Raw genomic sequence first — 21,678 nt, 5'->3', positions numbered from 1 at the left:
CTGATCCAGCACATATGCATGGCAACTAGAATCCATATGGCAGCTAGGTGGAAACAACCAACCCTCTCATATAATGAAGTCCAAAACCGGATCTCCCAGCTTGCCCTATATGAAAGACTACACGCTATACAAACTGACACTTTAACGAACTACAGCGAATTATGGAGACCTTGGATCGAATTGATAGACATCCCAGGCCTCAGACATAACTTGCTCTCAACCTAAATTCTCCCCGATGACCATATAAGTCCTAGAAGATCTAAGCAGAACAACTACCTACAGTTCGTAACAAATGGAAGACAAAAAGTGAAGACCTATTTTTCCATGTTTTTATGTTTCCTTTATACTTTTGTAACTGCTCTAGCCTAAATACTCAGAATTCTCTGAAATTGTCAGAAACATGTGATATAATAGAATTCAGTTAATTAGAAGAAAAGTTATGTAAGAAATGTACAGAATGTCCGAAAGTAAACCTTTGTCATTCCTTTTAGTCTCATCGCCCCCTGCGTGGGGTAATAAGAAAGCACGAATGACCATTGTATTAATCCTCTGAACTTTAATAAAATTTGTTGAAACTAAAATGGTTGCAGGCCAACCCCCCCGACGGTATCAGATATACTGCAGCAGCTAAAATACCTTCTAAAAGTGGAGAGATTGGAAACAGAAAGACGGGCAGAATCTCAAGCACCAAAATTTTTTTGAAAATGGCAAGTTTTCATAGAAAAGTTCCTGGATCCAAACGAGATTGTGGAATGCATGTATCCATTCAGTAATACGTCCTGGTACCATACTCAAGCAGGGACGAACCGTTTAGGAAAACTAAAAATATTATAAAACAATATTGTAAGCCGCATAGAGGATGATACACCCAAGAGACGAGCGGAAAGGGCAGACCTTGATATGATATGACATAGGCCTAAAGAATAGGGAATCGGACGAGAACGCATGAAGACGCGCCTTAAATGTCTACCTTTATTGGTTGTTGGATGTTACAAATGTTGACAAGTTATAGTTATTATTATAAATAATAAACCGTGTTGGAGCTGTAGATGATTCCTGATTAATAGACTTTGTATTACAATGTATGTGCATGTTGTTTAATTTCTTGATTTATGAAAAAAATTATACAATAAAGAGAGTTTAAAAAAAAAAACCTGCCGATTTTGCATGGGAAGCCATGGCCACTGCAGGGGGAATGTACTATTACAGGACTGCTGTCCTGTGATAATAGGAAAGCCCATGGTCCACCGAAATGGGAACAGCTCTAACTAAGTTTCTCTCCATTTTGGGTCATAGAGGGGGTCCTGAGCAGGGAACCCTGCTCTATAATGTTCATATGCCTTAATAGGACATGTAAGCAAGGCCTGTGCTCTTGGCACAACCCTTTAACTCCAAGTCTATACAGGGAATTTGGATCTCTGTACCAGAAAAAAACAAATAATTTTTGACCACTATTAAGAAATATAGACATTATACTTACTGGAGTTACTGGCTTTGCAGGCTTGGTCAATAATCCTCCAATCCATTGAACATTTGGTAAAAGGGGGCGAGAAAACTCAATGCTGAAGTCTACATTGTATATCCAGAGCTCAGGCTTTAAATGCAGATCAGCTATGGTAGGCCTGGAACCCGCAGGGAAGTGTTCATCAATCACCTGGTCAAATAATGCATCCATTTTCATCTCGATTACAGACGATACCATGAACGCTAAGGTGTTCTTCAAACGTCCAAAGAAATCCATACGGTCAGTGAGGGAGGACTTGTATTCTGGTACGTAGGACAGAGGACCAGGTATCCCAACCCGGCCAGCATTTATGAATAAACCAGGACAGAAAGCAATGAATGGAATGCCCAACTTCTCTACGACCAGGAAGCTACAAGGATTGAAGGCATCGATGATCGCCAGGTCATACTTCTCCTCCTTTAAAAAGCTGAATATCTCCGACTGATGTAGAGTGATATTACACTGATAGGAGAGCTCAGTCATGAAGTTCAGAAAGTTTTTATAATCACTTCTGGAGAGATAGGGAAATAGAAGAGTCATGTAGTATTCGGCCTCTTAAGTAGGGAAAGGAAGTTCTTAAAGGGGTATTCCCACTGCAGCAAATAAATGTTGGTCATTGTATAATGAAAAGCTTTATAAATTTTTCAATATTTTCAACAAGAATGAACACCTGATGAACCTATTAAATGGCGATGGGATCTATTACTACCTTGTGCAAATTTTTTTTTAAATTAAGCCCCCCCTTCCCTTCTCTATCATTTTGCACTCAGTACCCTATAATGACAAAGTGACAGCAGAGTGGGAGAAATCTTTGTAATTAAAAAAAATATATATAAAAAAGTAACATTTTGCACTGACATAAGTATTCACACCCTTACGTATGACACTTTAAATTAAGCTCTGGGGGCTTCCATTTCTCTTGATCATCTCTGAAATGTTTCTGCACCTTGATTGGAGTCACCTGTGGGAAATTCCTGTTGATTGGACATCAATTTAAAAGACACCCCCTATCTATATAAGGTCTCACAGCTCACAATGCATATCAGAGCCAAAACCAAAACATGAGGAGGAAAGAACTGCCTGTAGAGCTTAGAGACAGGATTGTGTGGAGGCTGCACTAAAGTTTTCCAAGAGCCCAGCAGCCCCCATAATTCTTACATGGAAGACGAATGGAACAACTAGGACTCTTCCTAGAGCTGCAGACCCCCCAAACTAGGTAATCAGGGGAGAAGGACCTTGGTAAGAGAGGTGATCAAGAACCCAATGGTCAGTCTGGCTGAGCTGCAGAGATCCAGTGTGCAGATGGGAGAAACTTCCAGAAGGTCAACCATTACTGCAGCCTCCACCAATCTGGGCTTTATGGCAGAGGAACAGAAAGAAGCCTCCTCAGTAAAAAAGAACACATGGAAGCCTGTCTGAAAGAGCACCTTACAGATCCTCAGACTGCGAGTAACAATATTCTCTGCTCTGATGAAACCAAGATGGAACTTTTTGGCCACATTGGTAAAAATTATGTCTAAAGGAAACCAGGCGCCGCTCATTACCTGCCCAATACCATCCCTACAGAGACGCCTGGTGGTGGCAGCATTATGCGAGGGGACAGGGAGACAGGTCAGGGTGGATGGAAAGCTGAATGGAGCAAAGTACAGAGCTATGTTTAATGAAAACCTGATCTAGAGCGCAAGGGACCTCAGACTGGGCAGAAGGTTCAGCTTCCAACAAGACAATGACCCTAAGCAAGGGAGTAACTAAAGGCTCATCGGCCCAGGTGCAAAGGTTCAGCTCAGGCCCCTTCCTCCATCTGTACCCATACCCAGAGGCGTAACTTGAAGCTCCTGGGCCCTAATGCAAAATCTGTAACATGGCCCTCAACGATAATGCTTTATTCATAGTACTGGGCTCCCTACATGGAGAAGAGAGGTCTTATAATTCCCCTAAGGCTCCGGGGCCCGGGTAAAATGCATCCCATGCATCCCCTACAGACACGCCAGTGACCTTAAGCACACAGCCAAAACAACACAAGAAAGCCTTAGGGACAACTCTGTGAATCTCCTTGAGTGGTCCAGCCAGAGCCCTCACCTGAACCCAATCGAACATCTCTGGAGAGACCTAAAAATGGCTGTCCACAGACTGCCCCCATCCAACCTGAGAGAGCGTGAGAGGAGCTGCGGAGAAGAATGGCAAAAAATCCCCAAACCCAGCTGTGCAAACCTTGTGGCATGATACCCAAGAATCCCCCCCACCCCCACCCTATAACAGCTCAAAGTTCACTAATAGGATGTATGCGATGGGTTTTCTGAACTGGACATCCCCTACACGAATATCCTTTCGCAATGAGATGATCACAGAACCCCAGTGATCAGCTGTAATCTGTGGGTAAACCACATGTGCATAAGTGTTCAATTTTCCTATAACACCCCAAAGAGCAAATGAAGTATTGCACAGCATCCATTCATACCAATGGGTTGTCTGTAAGAGAGAGAGAGAGTAAGAAAGAGACGCTCTTTATGACCACTCTACCCCTGTGCCCAGAAAACTGACTAACATGCTTTGTGCCACATTTAAGTGTAGTTGAGACTTTCAGACATTTTTTTCCTGACTCTTCCAAAATAGAGACATGGCCTAAATTGCACCAAACTTTTGGCACAGTTTTTGCCATAAACTAAGCCAGCTAATGGGTTGGTATGAACTTAGACTACACAGCCTTAAAATTCAACAGATTTACCATCCACCTGTGAAGAATCTGGTGCATTTCAAGACTGTATATCTTAATTTGCACAGTCAAAATTTTAGGGCTGGTTGCAACAAAGATCTGATCTAAGATCAACTTAAAGAAAACATTGGACCACCACGATTTAGCCTTGGCTCAACTCTAGGTCCAGTTTGATCCTGTGATTTTGGCAGACCAACTAGTTGAACTTCGTTTAGCAGCCAAAATTTAAGATAGGAGACTCACCCAATAGCTTTTGCCTAGGCGGTGAAATTACACACATTTGCTGCTGGTGGCGGCCATGATTTTACTAATTGCTATGATTGCTGAGAAGATCACCTGACTATAGTCACCAATCACCGTGCATAATACATTTCTTCTAGGTTCAATCTTTGATTGCAGGTCAAGCAAACTTGGTTTTCAAATCTTAGATCAAAAAGTGTTGGTGCTATACTTTCTCCTTAAACCAAGTTCAACAGCTGATCGCAGTTTAATGAAAGCTGGATCAACAGCGTGGTTAGTGCAACCAGTCCTTAGACAGTATTAGTAAATGTCCTCCAAGGTGTTACAATAGATATATCCTTACTACAGACGCACCGGCCTGAAAGGAAATCCTTCTGATTCGCGATGAAAATTTCTCTATATTTCTGTATATATTCCTCACCCAGCGAGTACGAGGAGACGGGGTAGGGGCTCTGCTGGGGCGGGCGACCTAAAATCAGAACACATTATGATCTTGAGTAAAACATAATTCATAAAAATCCCTTAGACCAGACCCTTCCCACATTATGAACATTATCACCACTGAGAAAAATGTCTGAGATTCAGGAATCAGCCAAAAAATGGTGTAAATTTGTCTTAATTCATCAAAATTGAGAACATGCCATGAGAACTTTTTCACAGCTATTTAACACCATAGTGACTCAACGACCAAGCGATTTTCATAGTCACATTGCAAGAGACATAACTTGTTGATATAGCCGTGTGAAGGCTTGGATATTTTAGTTCAATTATTTTATTGACATTTTCAAATAATAACCAACAGCTTTACATTAAAGGGGTTTTGTCATTAAAAAAAAATTATCTAAACTTACCTATTCCTTCCCTGTCAGTCTCCTTATCACATCTTCTCCTGGTTGAGCTTCTCCACTGCCCCAGGTTAGCTCACTGCAGGCTGGGCCCAGCTTGTTATGAAGGCTGCTTATCACAAACTCCTTCCTGCTGGGTCAGTGAAGGTCACATCCCTGTGCTGTAGCTTCACTGCCTAGGAAGGAATTGTAATCTATTTCAAAGACAGCTGGCATGAGCAATCTCTGAAGAAGATAGGCAGTCCTCCTGGTGGCCTGTGAGCTGTGACCTAACGTACATTGGCAGACTGCCAACCTAATGTACGTAACCTTACAGGAAGGAGCAGAATCAGGCAAGTGGAGGTGAAGTGAGCCCCCGGACTGCAAGAGACAGGAGAAGATAAGGGAGGTGAAGATCTGGTAAGTAGACTGATGGGGGAGGAATAGATAATTAGAGCATTTTTCTTTTTTAGTGACAGAACCCCTTTAATGTATATCAAACTCGGGGGGATTTTGCATTAAACATTGCTCGTTACTGGTGATCTATTGGAAATCTGATTTACCCCACAATGCCACTCACATTATCCAAAATCAAAATGAAACTAAATAATAAGAAGAGAGAAAACACAACGAAATCCAATAACATGAAAGCAAAACAAACCTGGGGAAAAAAGGGGGGGGGGGAAGGCTAGGAAAGAGTGGGAAGGGAGAGATAGGGGTAGGGATGGGGGTTACGACCTTACTCAAGTGATGTGATGAGCTCGCTAGTAGTCCAGTCGACCAGTTTCAAGCCAAACTTTGAAAGGGTCTGAAGCCCTCATGGCTATCCAGGGGCTCCAAAGCTCGTAGGAACCGATCCGTTCCTGTTCATCCCCAAAACTCTCCTCCTCATATCTAATGAGCAGGTCTAATTTCTCTGTCCCTGTGATCCTTGATGGGGAGGAGGGGGATCACCATAAACCCGGGATCGCCATCCTCACCGCTAATATGGTCAAACGCAATAGGTTCGGCTTAACTTTGGCGATTGACCCTGGGAGCATTACGAGAAGGGCCATCTCAACTGTTATGGATACTGTTGACCTGGTCATAGCGTTATACAACACTTCCACACTGCTCCACAAGTTATTTGAAGGCTTGTATATTTTAATGGAGTACACTATGGGGTACATGTAATGTGTTGTATAACTTTTATTACATTTTTTAAGGGGGGGCAGGGTTAGGGAATGGGACTCCCCCCTCACCTCCTCACCTCCTCAGCTCCCAGAATTCCTCCAATGTTCTTTGAGTTTTGCTTTTATGGCGTTCACTTTTCATTAAAAATAAGATAATTTATGAGTTTAATTTTTTTTTTTACTACTTTAGCACAAAAACTCCAACATTTTTAAAGAAAAAGAATGAATCTGCCTCGCCGCATTCTAAGACCCATAGCATTTTTATATTTCTAGCATCACAGCTGAGGGCTTATTTTCTGCAGTTTTTATTGGTGCCAGTTTGGGGTACACATGACTTCTCGATTGTGTTTTTTTTGAAAGGCGAATAAATAGAAAAAATATCTACTCTGGAATTCATTTTTTTAATTATTTTTATGGCATTTGCCAAGAAGATACATAATATGTTTTGCTTTGGTCTTTACAAATAATGGCAGTAACCCCTATCATGTGCTGCACTTCAGAAGACAAAAATTAGTTTTTTTAAAGATCCATTTTAAAAGGGTTTTGTGGGGGAAAAGTGTATTTTTCTAAAAATTAACCTTAATTGAACTTGTTTTTACACCGTTTTCTATTTCCTTAAAGGAGATGTCTCGAGGAAGCAGTTAAATTTTTTTTTTGCCCAGTCCCCCCCATTAAGTACACATTACTAAGCCCCCCTGTAAATGACATTTCTAGCTGGTTTGTACTTACCGTTCCAGCGTTTCAGCAACTTATAAAAGTTTTCTCAAGATGGCCGCCGGCTCTTTCCCCGTCGCTCGCTGCAGCCCGACGTGCGCGCTCCCGAGACGCCGCCAGCTGTGTCTCCATGGCAACCGGACGCATCGCAGCCGCCGACCAGACGCCCCGCAGCCGCCGACCAGACGCCCACCGCCAGGCAGCAGGTAACCGGCGCTAGCCCCCGGCTCCCCAGCGCTAGACCCTCAGCCCAGGTGAAGGCCCCGGAGCCCAGCGCTAGGTTCCGGAGCCCAGCGCTAGTTCCCCCGGCCTAGCGACAGCCCCCCCCGGCCTAGCGACAGCCCCCCCCCCCGGCCTAGCGGCAGCCCCCCCCGGCCTAGCGGCAGCCCCCCCCGGCCTAGCGACAGCCCCCCCGGCCTAGCGCTAGTTCCCCCATCACAGCGGCAGCCCCCCCCGGCCTAGCGACAGCCCCCCCATCGCAGCGGCAGCCCCCCCCGGCCTAGCGACAGCCCCCCCATCACAGCGACAGCCCCCCCATCGCAGCGACAGCCCCCCCGGCCTAGCGCTAGTTCCCCCATCACAGCGGCAGCCCCCCCGGTGCAGCGACAGCCCCCCCCCGGCGCAGCGCTAGTTCCCCCGGCGCAGCGCTAGTTCCCCCCCGACCCATCACTTACCTGGGACGCTTCTCGGGGCTGCTGGGCTGGGCTGGGCTTCTCCGCTGGGCAGCTCCAGTTTCTGCACCTTCCTCTAACAGAGGAAGGTGCAGAATGGCCGCTGCAGCGCGCTCCCGAGCAGTGACAGCTCGTCTGCGCATGCGCAGAAGAGCTGTAGCGGGGAGCACACTGACGCGGCTCGTGCTGAATAGAGAAGACCGGACTGCGCAAGCGCGTCTAAAAAAGCAAGCTGCCAGCGAATTTAGACGGAACCATGGAGACGAGGACGCTAGCAACGGAGCAGGTAAGTGGAATAACTTCTGTATGGCTCATATTTAATGCACAATGTACATTACAAAGTGCATTAATATGGCCATACGGAAGTGTATAACCCCACTTGGTTTCGCGAGACCACCCCTTTAAGAGGACTGTAAGATGTGATAGTTTGATCTCTAAGATAGTACACTGCATTACTTATATAATGTATTCTACTAAGCCTATGACAACAGCCCATTTCTCTCTGCCAAAGGTGCTCCCTAATAGGCTGACATACATGGCAGAAATGGAAGCCTTTGTCAGACCTCCAGCTGCCATGGGAACTCATTGGTATCTTGCAATCACACTGCGGGTTGTTGATGGGCGACTAAAAAAAGCCCTCTCTCTCTGACATCTGCTTACATGCTACAGTTGCTACTGATTGTGGCATGTAAGGGGTTAAACTGCCAGGATCCAAGGTTTCTCCATTCCTGGCTGTAAGAGCAGGAGCCTGGCAGTCAGTAGACAACCAAGTCACCGCTTTAAAAAGATGTATGTGCAGGGTTAAAGCCCATTAGTGACTACAGTGAAAAGGCACATTGGAATCCACTAAGGGGATAACAGAGGGTTGACCCTAGTGGCCTTCCTAGGCTGTGAGATTATCAAGGACGGGTCTATACTAGACAAGCTGTACAGTTTAAAAAACCTATTTCCATTTGCCCTATTAGTGATTTTGGATTTAAAGAGGTTCTCTGTTCAGGATCCTCACCTGTTGGCCAGAGTGTAGAGTGGTTATAAAGAGCGTCTCTCTCTGGAGGACTGTCCTGTCCTGTATCACACAGATAAGTCACCAATATGAATGGACACTGTGTAATACTTTAATTATCCTGTGGGGTTGCTGCAGGGAAATGAAACACCGCCAGCTCTACCCTCAGATTGCAGCTAATTGCTGGGATTCTCAGCAGGGGATCGGCTTATTGTTAATAAAATAGATATCTGACCTGGAAGCATGCTGTGTGCGTATTGGAGAAACATCCTGACTTCGTGCCCGTTGTTATGAAGTATACGGGAGATTTCATCCATCAGAAGGTAATGACTTCCACCTATAATAATACAAGAAATTAATATAAAAATCACTGGAACATACCAGCATGATTGTATCCACATTGTGTAAGCGGATGATAAAATAACACAACCACAAATGCTTATGTAAGGGGCTGCACTGAAGGGTTAGAATGCGGAGGTGGACTGTGACTTGAGCCAAAAATTACACCAAAAATCATCACATGTGCCATAATTTGCACCAAATTACTGCATATTGGAACTGAGGATGTTCAGTAAAAAACTCTCCCAGGGTTGGAGTCTTGCTTATAAAGCCTCTTTCATACGGGTGTCAGAATCACACGATTTTCTTTAGATGCGACAGCGCTACAAGTCGCATGTATGTGAAGCCCATGCTTTCCAATGGGGTCCGTTACATTAGCGATGTAGGCTGCTACATTGCCAGAGAAAAAAATATTAAGCACGTTGAATATTGCCGCGATTTGCTATGTTTTGTAGCCCACGTTTCCCTATGGAACCTTCCTTTGTGTTGCATCGCATGAAAACGCAGTTTTTGTGCGGTGCAATGCAACTTTTACAGAAGGAAGTACTACTGCTTGAGCCCGAAAATAAGCCCTAGCTGCCTCTAAAAAAAAGCAAAAAAGCAACACGTCGCTTATCAGGCCTGTCCACTCCATCGAACTTCTCCTTGCAGGTCCCTGGCACACTTGCTTGTAATTTCCCCCCAGCGCTTCTTGGTTTAGAGGTTCAAAAACCCCGCCTCCAGGAAAAGCTGACTCTGACTGGTTCTCAAGCGCTGTGGCTCAGCCAATCACTGCAGCGCTCGATGAACCAATAACAGCCACATTGAATGGCTGTGATTGGTTCATCGAGAGCCATGGTGCTCGAGAACCAGTCAGAGTTAGTTCTCCCTGTAGGCGGGGATTTTGAACCCCTGACCAGGAAGCGCTGGGGGAAAACTACAAGCAAGGGTGCTGGGGACCTGCATCGAGAAATGTAGGGGAGCAGACAGCACCTGATAGGTGATGTATTGTTTTTAAAGGCAGATAGGGCTTATTTTCAGGGTAGGTCTAAAATTTCAAGCCCCAACGAAAATCCCAGCAACAGAGCGCTACAAAGTCATGCGACTTTGCAGTGCCACACAGTTACAATATTGTTGCGAAATCGCACAGAACACAGATACAATATTGCTGCAATTTTCTTGCGGCGATATCGCTGCCTCCGTGTGAAAGAGACTTAAAAGGGGCCTTTTTGTGCCGAGTCACAGTGCTAAGCAGAGTAAGTTGAGCAGATGCTGAATCTGGGCCAAGAGCTGAGGAGCTGCTATCCAAGCACAGTAACTGGAGACTGCCTGGTGTCTGGAGCTGGGAGAGAGCCAGCGGCACTGGGCGTAACTATAGGGGATGCAGGGGATGCGGTTGCACCCGGGTCCAGGAGCCTTAGGGGGCCCATAAGACCTCTCTTCTCCATATAGGAAGCCCAGTACTATGAATAAAGCATTATAGTTGGGGGCCCCGTTACAGGTTTTGCATTGGGGCCCAGGAGCTTCAAGTTACGCCTCTGGCCAGCGGTGTCTCTGCAGATCAGTAAGAAACCTGGACAGCAACAAGGATGTACGTAAGTCATGTTGGAGGAGTGCTCCTGACCCTGGACTAGCCTGGGGCAGTCAAAGTGACATATTGTATCTTCAGGCCAGGATTATGGACTGTGTTATTTAAAGGAACAGTGTATGTGAATACAGGAACCTGCTTTTTAAAAGACTATATTGGAATGTTAACCCCTAAGGGGAAGCTGTGTCATATATGCCATAACTGTACATTACGTGACTTGGTTATGATAATAGTCGCATGGTATTGACATTGAGCACAATAGGAAATACGTCCAGAAGAACAAAGTATTATCCTTAGGATCTAGTTAGCTGTTGTTAGCAACAGGGGGAGGGGGGAAGAGGCTTCTCCGGGTGTGTGAGTGCAGGTTCTGGAGCGTCTTCCATGTGCGTGACACCAGGCTGTTTTTTTTTTCGTTCACTTTAGAAAGTTGCATGTGCCCTGTAACCCGAGGGTGTGGGTGTGCTGGAGTTCTCACGCACATCCTCAGCTGATATCCTGGACTCACACATGATACAGCATGAAGAGGTCTACACTACTGGCATACTACCTGCACCAAGATGTGGAGGGTGCCGACAACTGCAAGCTGCTGACTTATTTTAGGTGTTTTGTGGTTCATTTATACACTGTTTAAGCTTTATTTACATACAAGTTGTACAACTGTCCAATAAACTTTATGCTCCTATTTTTCCCTATAGTCAATATATTTGCTACTGTCAGTGAATGAGAAGACTCTTGCTTACATTCAGAAGCAGTAACCCTGCATACAGCTAGTCCTGCTCTCAGCTGAGAAGTGGATACAATTCTCACAGTCTAGACAATGCTCTGTGAGTTAAACAGCCCGGACTCCAGACTGATATATTGTACATAGCTAGTCCTGCTCTCAGCTGAGCAGTAGATACAATTGTATCCAGTGTAGACAATGCTCTGTGAGCTAAACAGCCCGGACTCCAGACTGATACATTGTACATAGCTAGTCCTGCTCTTACTGAGAAGTAGATACAATTGTATCCAGTGTAGACAATGCTCTGTGAGCTAAACAGCCCGGACTCCAGACTGATACATTGTACATAGCTAGTCCTGCTCTTACTGAGAAGTAGATACAATTGTATCCAGTGTAGACAATGCTCTGTGAGCTAAACAGCCCGGACTCCAGACTGATACATTGTACATAGCTAGTCCTGCTCTTACTGAGAAGTAGATACAATTGTACCCAGTGTAGACAATGCTCTGTGAACTAAACAGCTCGGATTCCAGACTGATACATTGTACATAGTTAGTCTTGCTCTCAGCTGAGAAGTAGATACAGTTGTATCCAGTGTAAACAATGCTCTGTGAACTAAACAGCCCGGACTCCAGACTGATACATTGTACATAGCTAGTCCTGCTCTCAGCTGAGAAGTAGATACAATTGTATCCAGTGTAGATAATGCTCTGTGAACTAAACAGCCCGGACTCCAGACTGATACATTGTACATAGCTAGTCCTGCTCTTACTGAGAAGTAGATACAATTGTATCCAGTGTAGACAATGCTCTGTGAGCTAAACAGCCCGGACTTCAGACTGATACATTGTACATAGCTAGTCCTGCTCTTACTGAGAAGTAGATACAATTGTATCCAGTGTAGACAATGCTCTGTGAGCTAAACAGCCCAGACTCCAGACTGATACATTGTACATAGCTAGTCCTGCTCTTACTGAGAAGTAGATACAATTGTATCCAGTGTAGACAATGCTCTGTGAGCTAAACAGCCCGGACTCCAGACTGATACATTGTACATAGCTAGTCCTGCTCTCAGCTGAGAAGTGGATATAAGAAAAACACATCAAATCTCTGCCAAAATCTGCCAATGAATGCATTGAAAGCAATGTGTTCTTTTCATGCATGATATCTCACCATTTAGGCTGTGTAAATAAACCTTAGGGCTTATTCACATGGATATATATCGGCTGGTTTTTCACGCCCGGCTGATATATGCTGCCCCTTTCTGCAAGGGAAGGAGCTAGTGTGCTGAGCTCCCGCCCCCTGCCCCTTTTTGCAATGGGAGAGGCAGGGCGGGGCAGAGCTAGGCTCCACCCCCTCCCATTGCAAACAGTGGTGATGTGCGGAGAGGGGGTGGAAGCTCAGCACATTAGCTCCTGCCCTATCCCGCCTCCTTCCCTTGCAGAGAGGGGCAGCGTATATCGGACGGACGTGAAAAACCCAGACGATATACATCCATGTGAATCAGCCCTTAAGGGTATAGGCACACGGGTGAGTTGCACATGTAAGTTTCTTTTTTTTTTTTAAATGCTTCAAAACAGGGGATGAAAAAAAAAAAAACGCAAATACAGAGCGCCAAAATGCATCATACTCGCACTTAGGATTACAAATTTCAGAGTAAGATATTGGTCCAAGTATTTCACCCATGTGAATGCACCTTAATGCCGGCCTTACATGGGCTTATGCGCATTTACGCACCCATTTGTGCATCAAATTTGCGCAATGGGCATTACGTTTTTCTGTGTGTTTTACTGTATTTTTTGCATGCTCATATCGTGCATATTTGCCTACTCAAAAAAAAAAACACGTCAGCATGCCCCCAATAATTTCATAATCAGCAAAAAAATAGAACATGTTACTTTTTTTTCCTCATGTAATTACGAATGCATAATAAGCGCCTGTAAAGGAAGACACGCGAATATGAACGGCGTCATACATATCGACTCCAGAAATTTCTGCATCGCCAATTGTTTTTAATGGGGCAGTCAAACACTGCATGCCGTGGGATGTGATGTTTCCTAATGAAAACAATGGGAAGCACTTGCTGATCCTCCTCTGTGTGTGAAACAGCCGCCGGAGAAGAGATGCTTGGCATTTTTGCATGAAAAATGCCTCGCATCCATAAGTAAAACGCACGTTGACAAGCGCAATATCGCACTTGCCCCAGTGAAGGTAGCCTAAGGGCTCCTTGCCATCCATGAGAACACCCTGGATGCGAGGCATTTTCATGTGAAAACAGCCTCGCAATACTGCAGGGAATTCCTGGGGAAGATCACGATCTCCTGCCGCTGCTCTGAGAGCTGAAGTAGGGGATTCCTTCATCCCCACAGGGAATGCCCTCATCACTGAACACCCTGTCGCTCCTGTCACAGTGTTCAGTGATGAGGAGACTCCCCGCAGGGATGAAGGAATTCCCTGTCACAGCAGTGGCAGGAGATCACAATTTTCTCCCTTTCTTTTCAATCGGGCCGGCGCTGCTGCCGGCCCTATTGACAACAAGGTGAAGCCCCTGGATGCAACACCCTCACATCCCGGCGGGGCTGAAGGAATCCACTGCTGCAGCTGTCACATTCTGAAGGCAGCTTTTTTGTTCTATAGTGCACATGAAAATGAGAATATACACTCCTGTTTCTCCCGTGTTCAGAGACATACCCGTTTTGGCCCTAATCTTATGTCTATATGCACAACGGGGCCCAAAATGAAAGGAGCAGCTGGTGGCTTTCAGAACAGACATTCTGCTTGAAGATGTTTTAGGCCTCATTGCCCACTTGTAGAGCCATTGAGCGGCCATATAATGTAAGCCTAACAGAAAAACGAACCCTAACCCTAGCCCTCCAGCCCAGGCAAAAATCAATACAGACGCTGCTGCTAGGACAGAGAATTGAGCCAATCAGCAGCTAGGGGCGTGACAGGGGCGTTCCTCCATGCAAACCCTGCAAAACCCCTAGATTCCGGTGGCGTCAAGGTACAACAGTACCCATTTACACTAAATGCTGGAATCTGAACTATTAGCCCGTGTAAAAGTGCCCTAAGCCATGCCGGACCACAGCGTACAAAATATAGCGTAATAAAGCGTAACTTCATGACATGCAGTACATAGTGACAGTAACACACTCAGCTCTGCTACTCCTGTCTATGGTTTTACACTGCTGGTGCTGTGACATGTGCTATGTGGATTTAGCATTATTTTGGGTGTTTAGGAACATAGAATGAGAAGGGTTAACCATTCACTGACATGTAGCCGATCTCTAAGGTAGAGCCACGACTTACCTATAAAGCAGATTGTCAGGATCTTAGCCGCCTGCAGAAAGGGAAACTGTAACAAAACCACTAGGAGAACGGCATGTCCCTTCTTCACAGCCATTCTGCAACTTATCTGCAAGCTGCACAGTCTGGGTGGGAGAGAGTTCAGAGCCAGCGTTATGTGGTGGAGCCACAGTTGTGCCCTTCCCCTTCTGGCAGCTGGACAGCTCTACTCTGTAATGGGACCAAAGGATAATCCCAGGCAAGTGCAGCTCAAAACCTGAGAAATTCTGGCAAAAGTTGGTGGCAGCAGTGGAAGTGACTGTGTCTTACAGTCATCCTCCAGCTGCTGATTGTGGTCTCCCTATACTGAGGTGCGGGAAGAGGTGACAAATAACTTCCCTTATATCATAAGAAACTATACTGCTCATTTGTAAGGTAAACTAATATCTCCAACGGGAACCTCGTTTCACATCGTGTGCGCCCAGCACGTGGCGCGATGCTGCTGCTGGCTCTATTAAAAACAATGCGAGAGCACGCAGCCAGATAGAACGTGCCGCAAGGAGCGATCAAAGCAATCAAAGCATCAGTAGTTGTGGTACCGTGTGGGAGCTAAAAAAGAAAGTAACATTCAGAACAATAAAGTTTTTCTAATTGTAAAAAAAAAAAAAGTGATAAAAGTTTAAATCAACCCCTTTTTACCATATCGATGATAAAAAAAAAATCTAAATCCTAAAACAAAAATATATCATAATTATATCTAAATCATAACACATATTTAGTATCGCCGCGTCCGTAAAAGTCTGATCTATCGAAGTGGTGCATTACTTACCGCACGCGGTGAACGTCGGTGAAAAAAAAAATAAAGAACGCCCTAAACGCACTTTTTTGATCACTCTGTCTCCCAGAAAAAAGGCAATACAAAGCAATCAAAAAGTCATATGTATCCTGAAATGGCACCAGTGTAAACTACAGGATGTGCTGCATAAAATGAGCCCTCGCACAACTACGTCGATGGAAAAATAAAAAAGTTATTGTGCGCAGAAGATGGCGGCAGAAAATAATTGAAAAAAAATGAACTGTCTTTGAAAAAAAATAAAAGTAGTACAGCAACAAAAAAAAAAAAAATGTTTGGTTTCGTAGTAATCGTACTGATCTGTAGAATAAAGTTATCAGGTCATTTTTGTTGCAGTTTGTGCGCTGTAGAAACAAGACGCACTAAAAAATGGCGTAATGTCGTTTTTGTTTTTTTTTTCATTTTACTCCACTTAGAATTTTTTTTAAAACTTTTTCAGTACATTATATGGTACATTAAATAGCACCATAGAAAACTACAACTCGTCCCTCAAAAAACAATCCTGAGACAGCGACGTCGATGGATAAATAAAGGAGTTACAATTTTTTAAGAGGGGAGAAACGAAAATGGGGGGAAAAAAAGGTCCGCGTCATTAAGGGGTTAAAGTGGCCCTCTGCTTTTGGGACCAAATTCTCTCCCAGGATCAGCGCCATTTTTAGACTACCCAACAACCCATAGTGCATCCGATGCCCTATTCCTGCTCACATGATCAATGCTTGCCAGTCACAGAGCTGTGCACAGTCTGGCTAGAAAATAGAGGTGGCCATTTTGGCTGCCCAAAAATGGGACCAGAAATAGCACAATAGAGGGACCAAGGACAAAGGTCAAGTGCAGCTGGTATACCCTGTCCACCCTCCGTTACTGGGACAGGATTTTGTCCCAAAACTGGAGAGTAGTACAAAAATATATGAGTAAAAAAGCCAACCAAAAAAAAAAAAACACACTTGTAAAATAGTGCATGAAATTCTTGGCAGTCCAAACCTTCCCCTTTCTCACCTCCCCCCCCCCCCCCTAAAAAAAAGGCAGAAGGGTGGCTAAACATGGGACAACTAGCATCCAAACAATCACTTGAAAGAGAAAATGTAAACAACAGTCGTTCCGTATAAACAAGGTCACCAACAGGGTGATGAGTGATAATTTGCTCACTAGTCGTTTAGTTTCGGCTAGCTGGTTGATCAGAAGCCATTTATACTTTGGTTCTTGCAAGTCCACTACATGTCAGTAAATTGTGGTGTCATTGTTGTTTGCCCCAGGAGGAATGTCCGTCAGGAAACACCAGTGTTCGATGTATCAAGCAATTGTGATTAAATGCGCAATGATCACTATCAGTTCCTCTGTGTACATGTCAGAAGCTATCACCCCCTTTGCAAATGTGCACGTGCGCGATTGCTCACCTGAGCGAAAGCTTTTGGGCTTAAGGGAAGTGGGACGGGACTCCAGCATGTGGACGCTCTTCTGTCCTCGCCTGGCTATCTCCGGCTGAAAGGAGGACATAATTGACGTCTCCTTACTATCCCACAACCCCAAATGACTTTTCGATACATTCCACTCCCTCCTCAGCCCCAAAGATCGGCCCCCGTGATGGATCTCAGTGCTGGAGAGCTAGCTGTCAATTTAAAAGAAAAAAAATCAAAAACATTCTAAAAGAAATCTCTGAAAACCGCATGACTAGCCCCGATCCCAGTCTCTTCAGCACTGAATTCATCACTCACTATCTACTGTATACTGGAATCAACGACAAAGAAAGAAATCTCCAGACTGCTTTCTGCTGCTCACCCCACTACCTGAGCTAGCAACCCTCTTCCCTCACACCTCCTCCGGTCCCTTTCCCCGGCAGTCATTATGTAGTGACCCGAAACACCTATTTCTGTCCCCTCTATAATTGTCATACATGTCATGTCTTCATCGTGGATGCACTGTGCAAAGTGTCTAGTCTTCTGTTATGTGTATTGAGGTCTTCCATGCCAGGATCCACCTTTGAGTGAGAGTGAAGTGAGGAGTCTGCCGTGCAGAGTCGTCCCAGAAAGTACAGCGTGAGTGTCAGTGGAGAGTTCCTTTTTCTGTCTTGTCCTCCTCCAGAGAGTATCTTGTCCGGGAGCGGAGCACTGTAGATAACCGAGACTACAGGCCCAATATCATCCTGAGTTTTCCTTCCTGACTGAGCACTAGCAATTTGTCTTTCCTGCACTGGTGTGTAAAGCTATACTCTGCAAAACTTCAAGAAAAGTTTACCGGTCATTGCCCATTCCCAGTGACCGAGTTATCAAGTTTCAACTGTGTGTGTGGACTCTCTTCATTTAACCGCCGGGTACGAATCTAAAGTCTACCACATTTACACAGGTAATCGCTGTCCCAGCATTGCCTGGAAGAGGCCTGGCGGTATTTGGGCTGAGGTTACGAGTGTCCCTCCGGGAAGGAGTCTAGTAAGAGCCATCATGACAAGCGCCAACTCTACCCTCTCAGCTCCTCAGCGTGGGCCTCGTGTCTAGGTGGCCACTGGGACGCTGCAATTACCGACCCATCTCAAACCTCTGAAATGCCTGATTTATTCCCTCCTCTCACGCTTTCTCTCTGATAACTCTCTTCTTGACTCTCTCCAGTCCGGCTTCCGGCCCATACACTCGACCGAAACCGCTCTCACAAAAGTGTCAAACGACCTGATGACAGCGAAGTCAATGGGCAACTACTCCCTACTAATCCTCCTTGACTTCTCCGCTGCATTCGACACTGTTGACCATGACCTCCTCCTCGCTATACTTCGCTCTCTAGTTGGCGCTACACAAATAAAGATTATTATTCTACACCAACATTGAAGGGGGTTATTTACTGTAAGAGCAGCAAGACTATGGAACTCTCTGCCTGAGGACCTGGTGATAGAGAAGTTGATAAAAGTGTTCAAGAGGGGCCCAGATGCCTTTTTTTGAGTGATACAATATTCCATGTTAAAGTCACTAATGACTTCAGAAGGGTCAGTGATCCAGAGATTATTCTGATTGTCAGATTGGAGTCAGGAAGGAATTTTTCCCTTAACCCCTTAGTGGCAGCCCTATAGTGCTTTTACCTCCTGCCGCTGCAGGACGTGTATGGAGGGAGATCGTGGAGTGATCTCTCTCCATACATCCCAGGTTCCGGCTGTTTCTTACAGTTGACACCCGGCAGCGATCAGCCGGGCAGCTTATTGGGGCTGTTACCCTTTAACCTCTTAATGACAGAGCGTTTTTGTTTTTTTTCTATATTCATTTTTTCCTCCCCCTTTTAAAAAATCGTAACTCCTTTATTTATCTCCTTTATTTATCAATCGATGAGGGCTTGTTTTCTGCAGGACAAGTTGTAGGACGAGAAATTCTAAGTAGAAAGAAATGGGGGGGAAATGAAATTCCACCATCTTTCGGGGCATCTTGTTTCTGTGGGTCAGTATGATTACTACAATACAAAACATATAAGTTTTTTTGCTGTACTACTTGTATATATATTTTTTTTAAATAATTTTTTTATTTTTACAAGTTAAGGCTGGTTGGCATTAATAAAAAGGGCAGCGGGGTTTGCGAATAGTCAGGGAGTAGAGAGGTATGGCCATAGAAGAGGGTGGCTTCTGGTGATCTGTGTAGCCACTACTGAAGTGGTATAGGTTGAGCACATTATTAGCCTGGAAAGGGTTAGCTATGGCAGACTCTACTGGGTCTGCAGTGAGGAACATCAACCCAGATGGTGCCTAGGAGCGATGAGCAGTGCTGGGCCTGTTGGGGGCTGCGGAAATTTCTCCTTCAGGGGAGCAAAGTAGTAATTGCAGCAGAGATCCAGTTGTCCTGAGCCTGCAGTGGGGCCTGGTCAGGTCAGTCCTAAAGTATAATGGGATAAGCTTGGTAGTTAGCAGTATGGGTGGTGTTAGCAGGGGAGCTTGAGGATTACTCTTTTGACCCAAGGTAACAGGTGAATTCTAAGTGTAGGCCTGTGTAGAGTAACACAGTCCTGGGTTGGAGGCCCCTGCAGAGTTTACAGAAACCTGAATTGGAGAGTGAAATACTTAAATTGTGTTCACCAATGTTAAGTAATCAGAGCCACCTTGTGTGAATTGTAACCATTAAAATTAGGTGCCTCATCTGTGTACTATAACCATTATGCTTTCTGTGCCTTGTATATGAAAACAGAGAAAAGTTAGTGTTTCAGCTGAACTTGATCTATGATTATCTTCTTTAGGACTTATTCACATGAGCGTATATCGGCTGCCGTCTTCACGGCCGGCCGATATACGCTACCATCTGATGCATTGGATTCCAATACATCAGATCACATAGGCGTATTCCCACGGCGTAAAAGCGCCTGACGGCCAATATAGTGCCAGGCACTTTTACTCCGGGCAGAAAAGATAGTCCTGCAACTATATTTCTGCCCGGAATACGTTGGCCGCTGCATAGACTCCTATGGGAGCCAATGACTGCGGCAAAAGAAAGGAGATGGCAGGGAGTTTAGCAGTGTGACTGCTAAAGTTCTTCCCTCTTCTCTCCTTATCTCTCCTCACCTATGGCTGTTTGCAATGGAAGAGGGCAGACCTAAGCTCCGCCTCACTCCGCCCCCCCAATTGCAGGCTGCAGCTCTAGGTTTATGTGGGCCATTGGATGACAGAGTGTTAGCTCCACTCCCGTCCCGCCACCTTTCATTGCAAACTGCCGGAGGGGAAGAGAGAAGAGGTGAGCCGGCGAGGGGGAGGGAAGGAGGAGACTGTCTCCCTACGCCAAACGGCATTCCGGCCTTGGCGTATATGCGCCAAGGTCTGTGCCATCTGAACGGGTTCACAAACGTTAGATGTGTCGCCTATTCCCCCCTTTTTTACGGTGACGGCAGGCGCACGTAAAAACGCCTATGGTCATGTGAAGGAGGCCTTAAGAGGTTACAATTCACATCTAATTTTCACACCTGAGTACTAAGTAATCAGTACTAAGATTAGGTGCCTCATCTAAGTACTCTAATTAACTATTGTGCCTTCTGTGACATGGATCTGAAAAAAGTTAAAGTGTTTGAACTGAACTTGACCTGTGATCGTCTTTTTTAAAAGTGAAACCACTTGAAAAACTTTATTTTACTCAGTCCTCAATTTGATGGAGTAATGGAGGGATTTCAGAACAGGCAACTACGAGCACCCGGATAGCAAAATAATTCACGGTTCAGTGTTACTCCAAAATGGGAGATGTTTTCCAATCTCAAGGTTAGAGGAGCATCTCTGGTCAGAAATTCTTCATATCCTGGCCAACAAGTTAAGGCATCTTTACAGGAATGACTGTCAGGCACGTAAGCACCCACCAGCCATCCCACCAACTATTGCTCCTGTGCTTTCATACAGCTGTTCAGGAAACATAGGCGGAGCATGTCAGAGATCTCTTCCAGCAGCCCTCCTTTAAACAGGAACGTAATGGCAGCAGAATAGAAGTTGCTAAACTGGAAAATCTTCCACGAATTTGGGGAATGTTAATGTTCCAGAAGGTTCTCAGTCCTTCTACTTTCTATGTCCTGCATTGTTCACCTCCTCTTGCATTTCCCAGATTCTCCAGTGATAAGATTCATCAGGGGTCTACCACAGTCAATGTTTCTCACCTATCCATAGGAGAGGCGTTAAAAGACAAGTGGTGAGCGTCTCAACACTAAGGCCCCACCAGTCCTGAGAACAGAGGTCCGTTGTCTCCCTTGCTCCTCACTGCAGGATCACTAAACCACCCCACAGTGATGGGGAGATTGAATGCAGCGGTACCGCACGTGCTTGACCACCGCTCACCTCACTGTGGGGGTGCAATGAGCCCATAGTGACAAAAAGCAGGGGACATGAAACCCCCATTCTCATGACTGGTTGAGGTCCCAGCAATGGGGCCCTCACCAATCAGTTTTTTTATCAACTGAAACTAATAAACTGACCAATTATGGTACAATCCCTTTTAATGGAAAAGCTAGGGCTCCATGTACAAGATCACCATGAGGTGGGCAGCCACACATAAGACTTGCTAAACACAGACTTTTCATTGTATGGCAGATGTAGACTACAGGAAACCATTGTGTCGTGGAAGAAATGCATTTACATGAGAT

At 45.2% G+C, this 21,678-nt stretch overlaps 1 protein-coding gene across 2 annotated transcripts in view; it reads right to left on the bottom strand.

Annotated features, from left to right (window-relative positions):
* LOC136627392 (UDP-glucuronosyltransferase 3A1-like) overlaps positions 1-14,931 on the bottom strand; it is a 28,060-nt gene extending 13,129 nt beyond the window's left edge. Inside the window, exons 1-4 of one of the 2 annotated variants that reach the window (XM_066602438.1) lie at positions 14,778-14,931; positions 9,077-9,178; positions 4,812-4,926; positions 1,481-2,015 (exon numbers count right to left, since the gene is read on the bottom strand). In XM_066602438.1, coding sequence (XP_066458535.1) covers positions 1,481-2,015; positions 4,812-4,926; positions 9,077-9,178; positions 14,778-14,871 — 846 coding nt within the window. In that variant the 5' untranslated portion in view covers positions 14,872-14,931. Of the gene's footprint in view, positions 1-1,480; positions 2,098-4,811; positions 4,927-9,076; positions 9,179-14,777 lie in introns of those variants that run through there. The other variant, XM_066602440.1, reaches the window with a different exon arrangement.
* Positions 14,932-21,678: the final 6,747 nt, after the last annotated feature.

The sequence above is a fragment of the Eleutherodactylus coqui genome, chromosome 5 (assembly GCF_035609145.1).
Source record: "Eleutherodactylus coqui strain aEleCoq1 chromosome 5, aEleCoq1.hap1, whole genome shotgun sequence".
NCBI classification, from domain to species: Eukaryota; Metazoa; Chordata; class Amphibia; order Anura; family Eleutherodactylidae; genus Eleutherodactylus; species Eleutherodactylus coqui.
The sequence above is the reverse complement of the archived record's forward strand: the minus strand, read 5'-3'. Positions and strand labels throughout refer to the sequence as shown.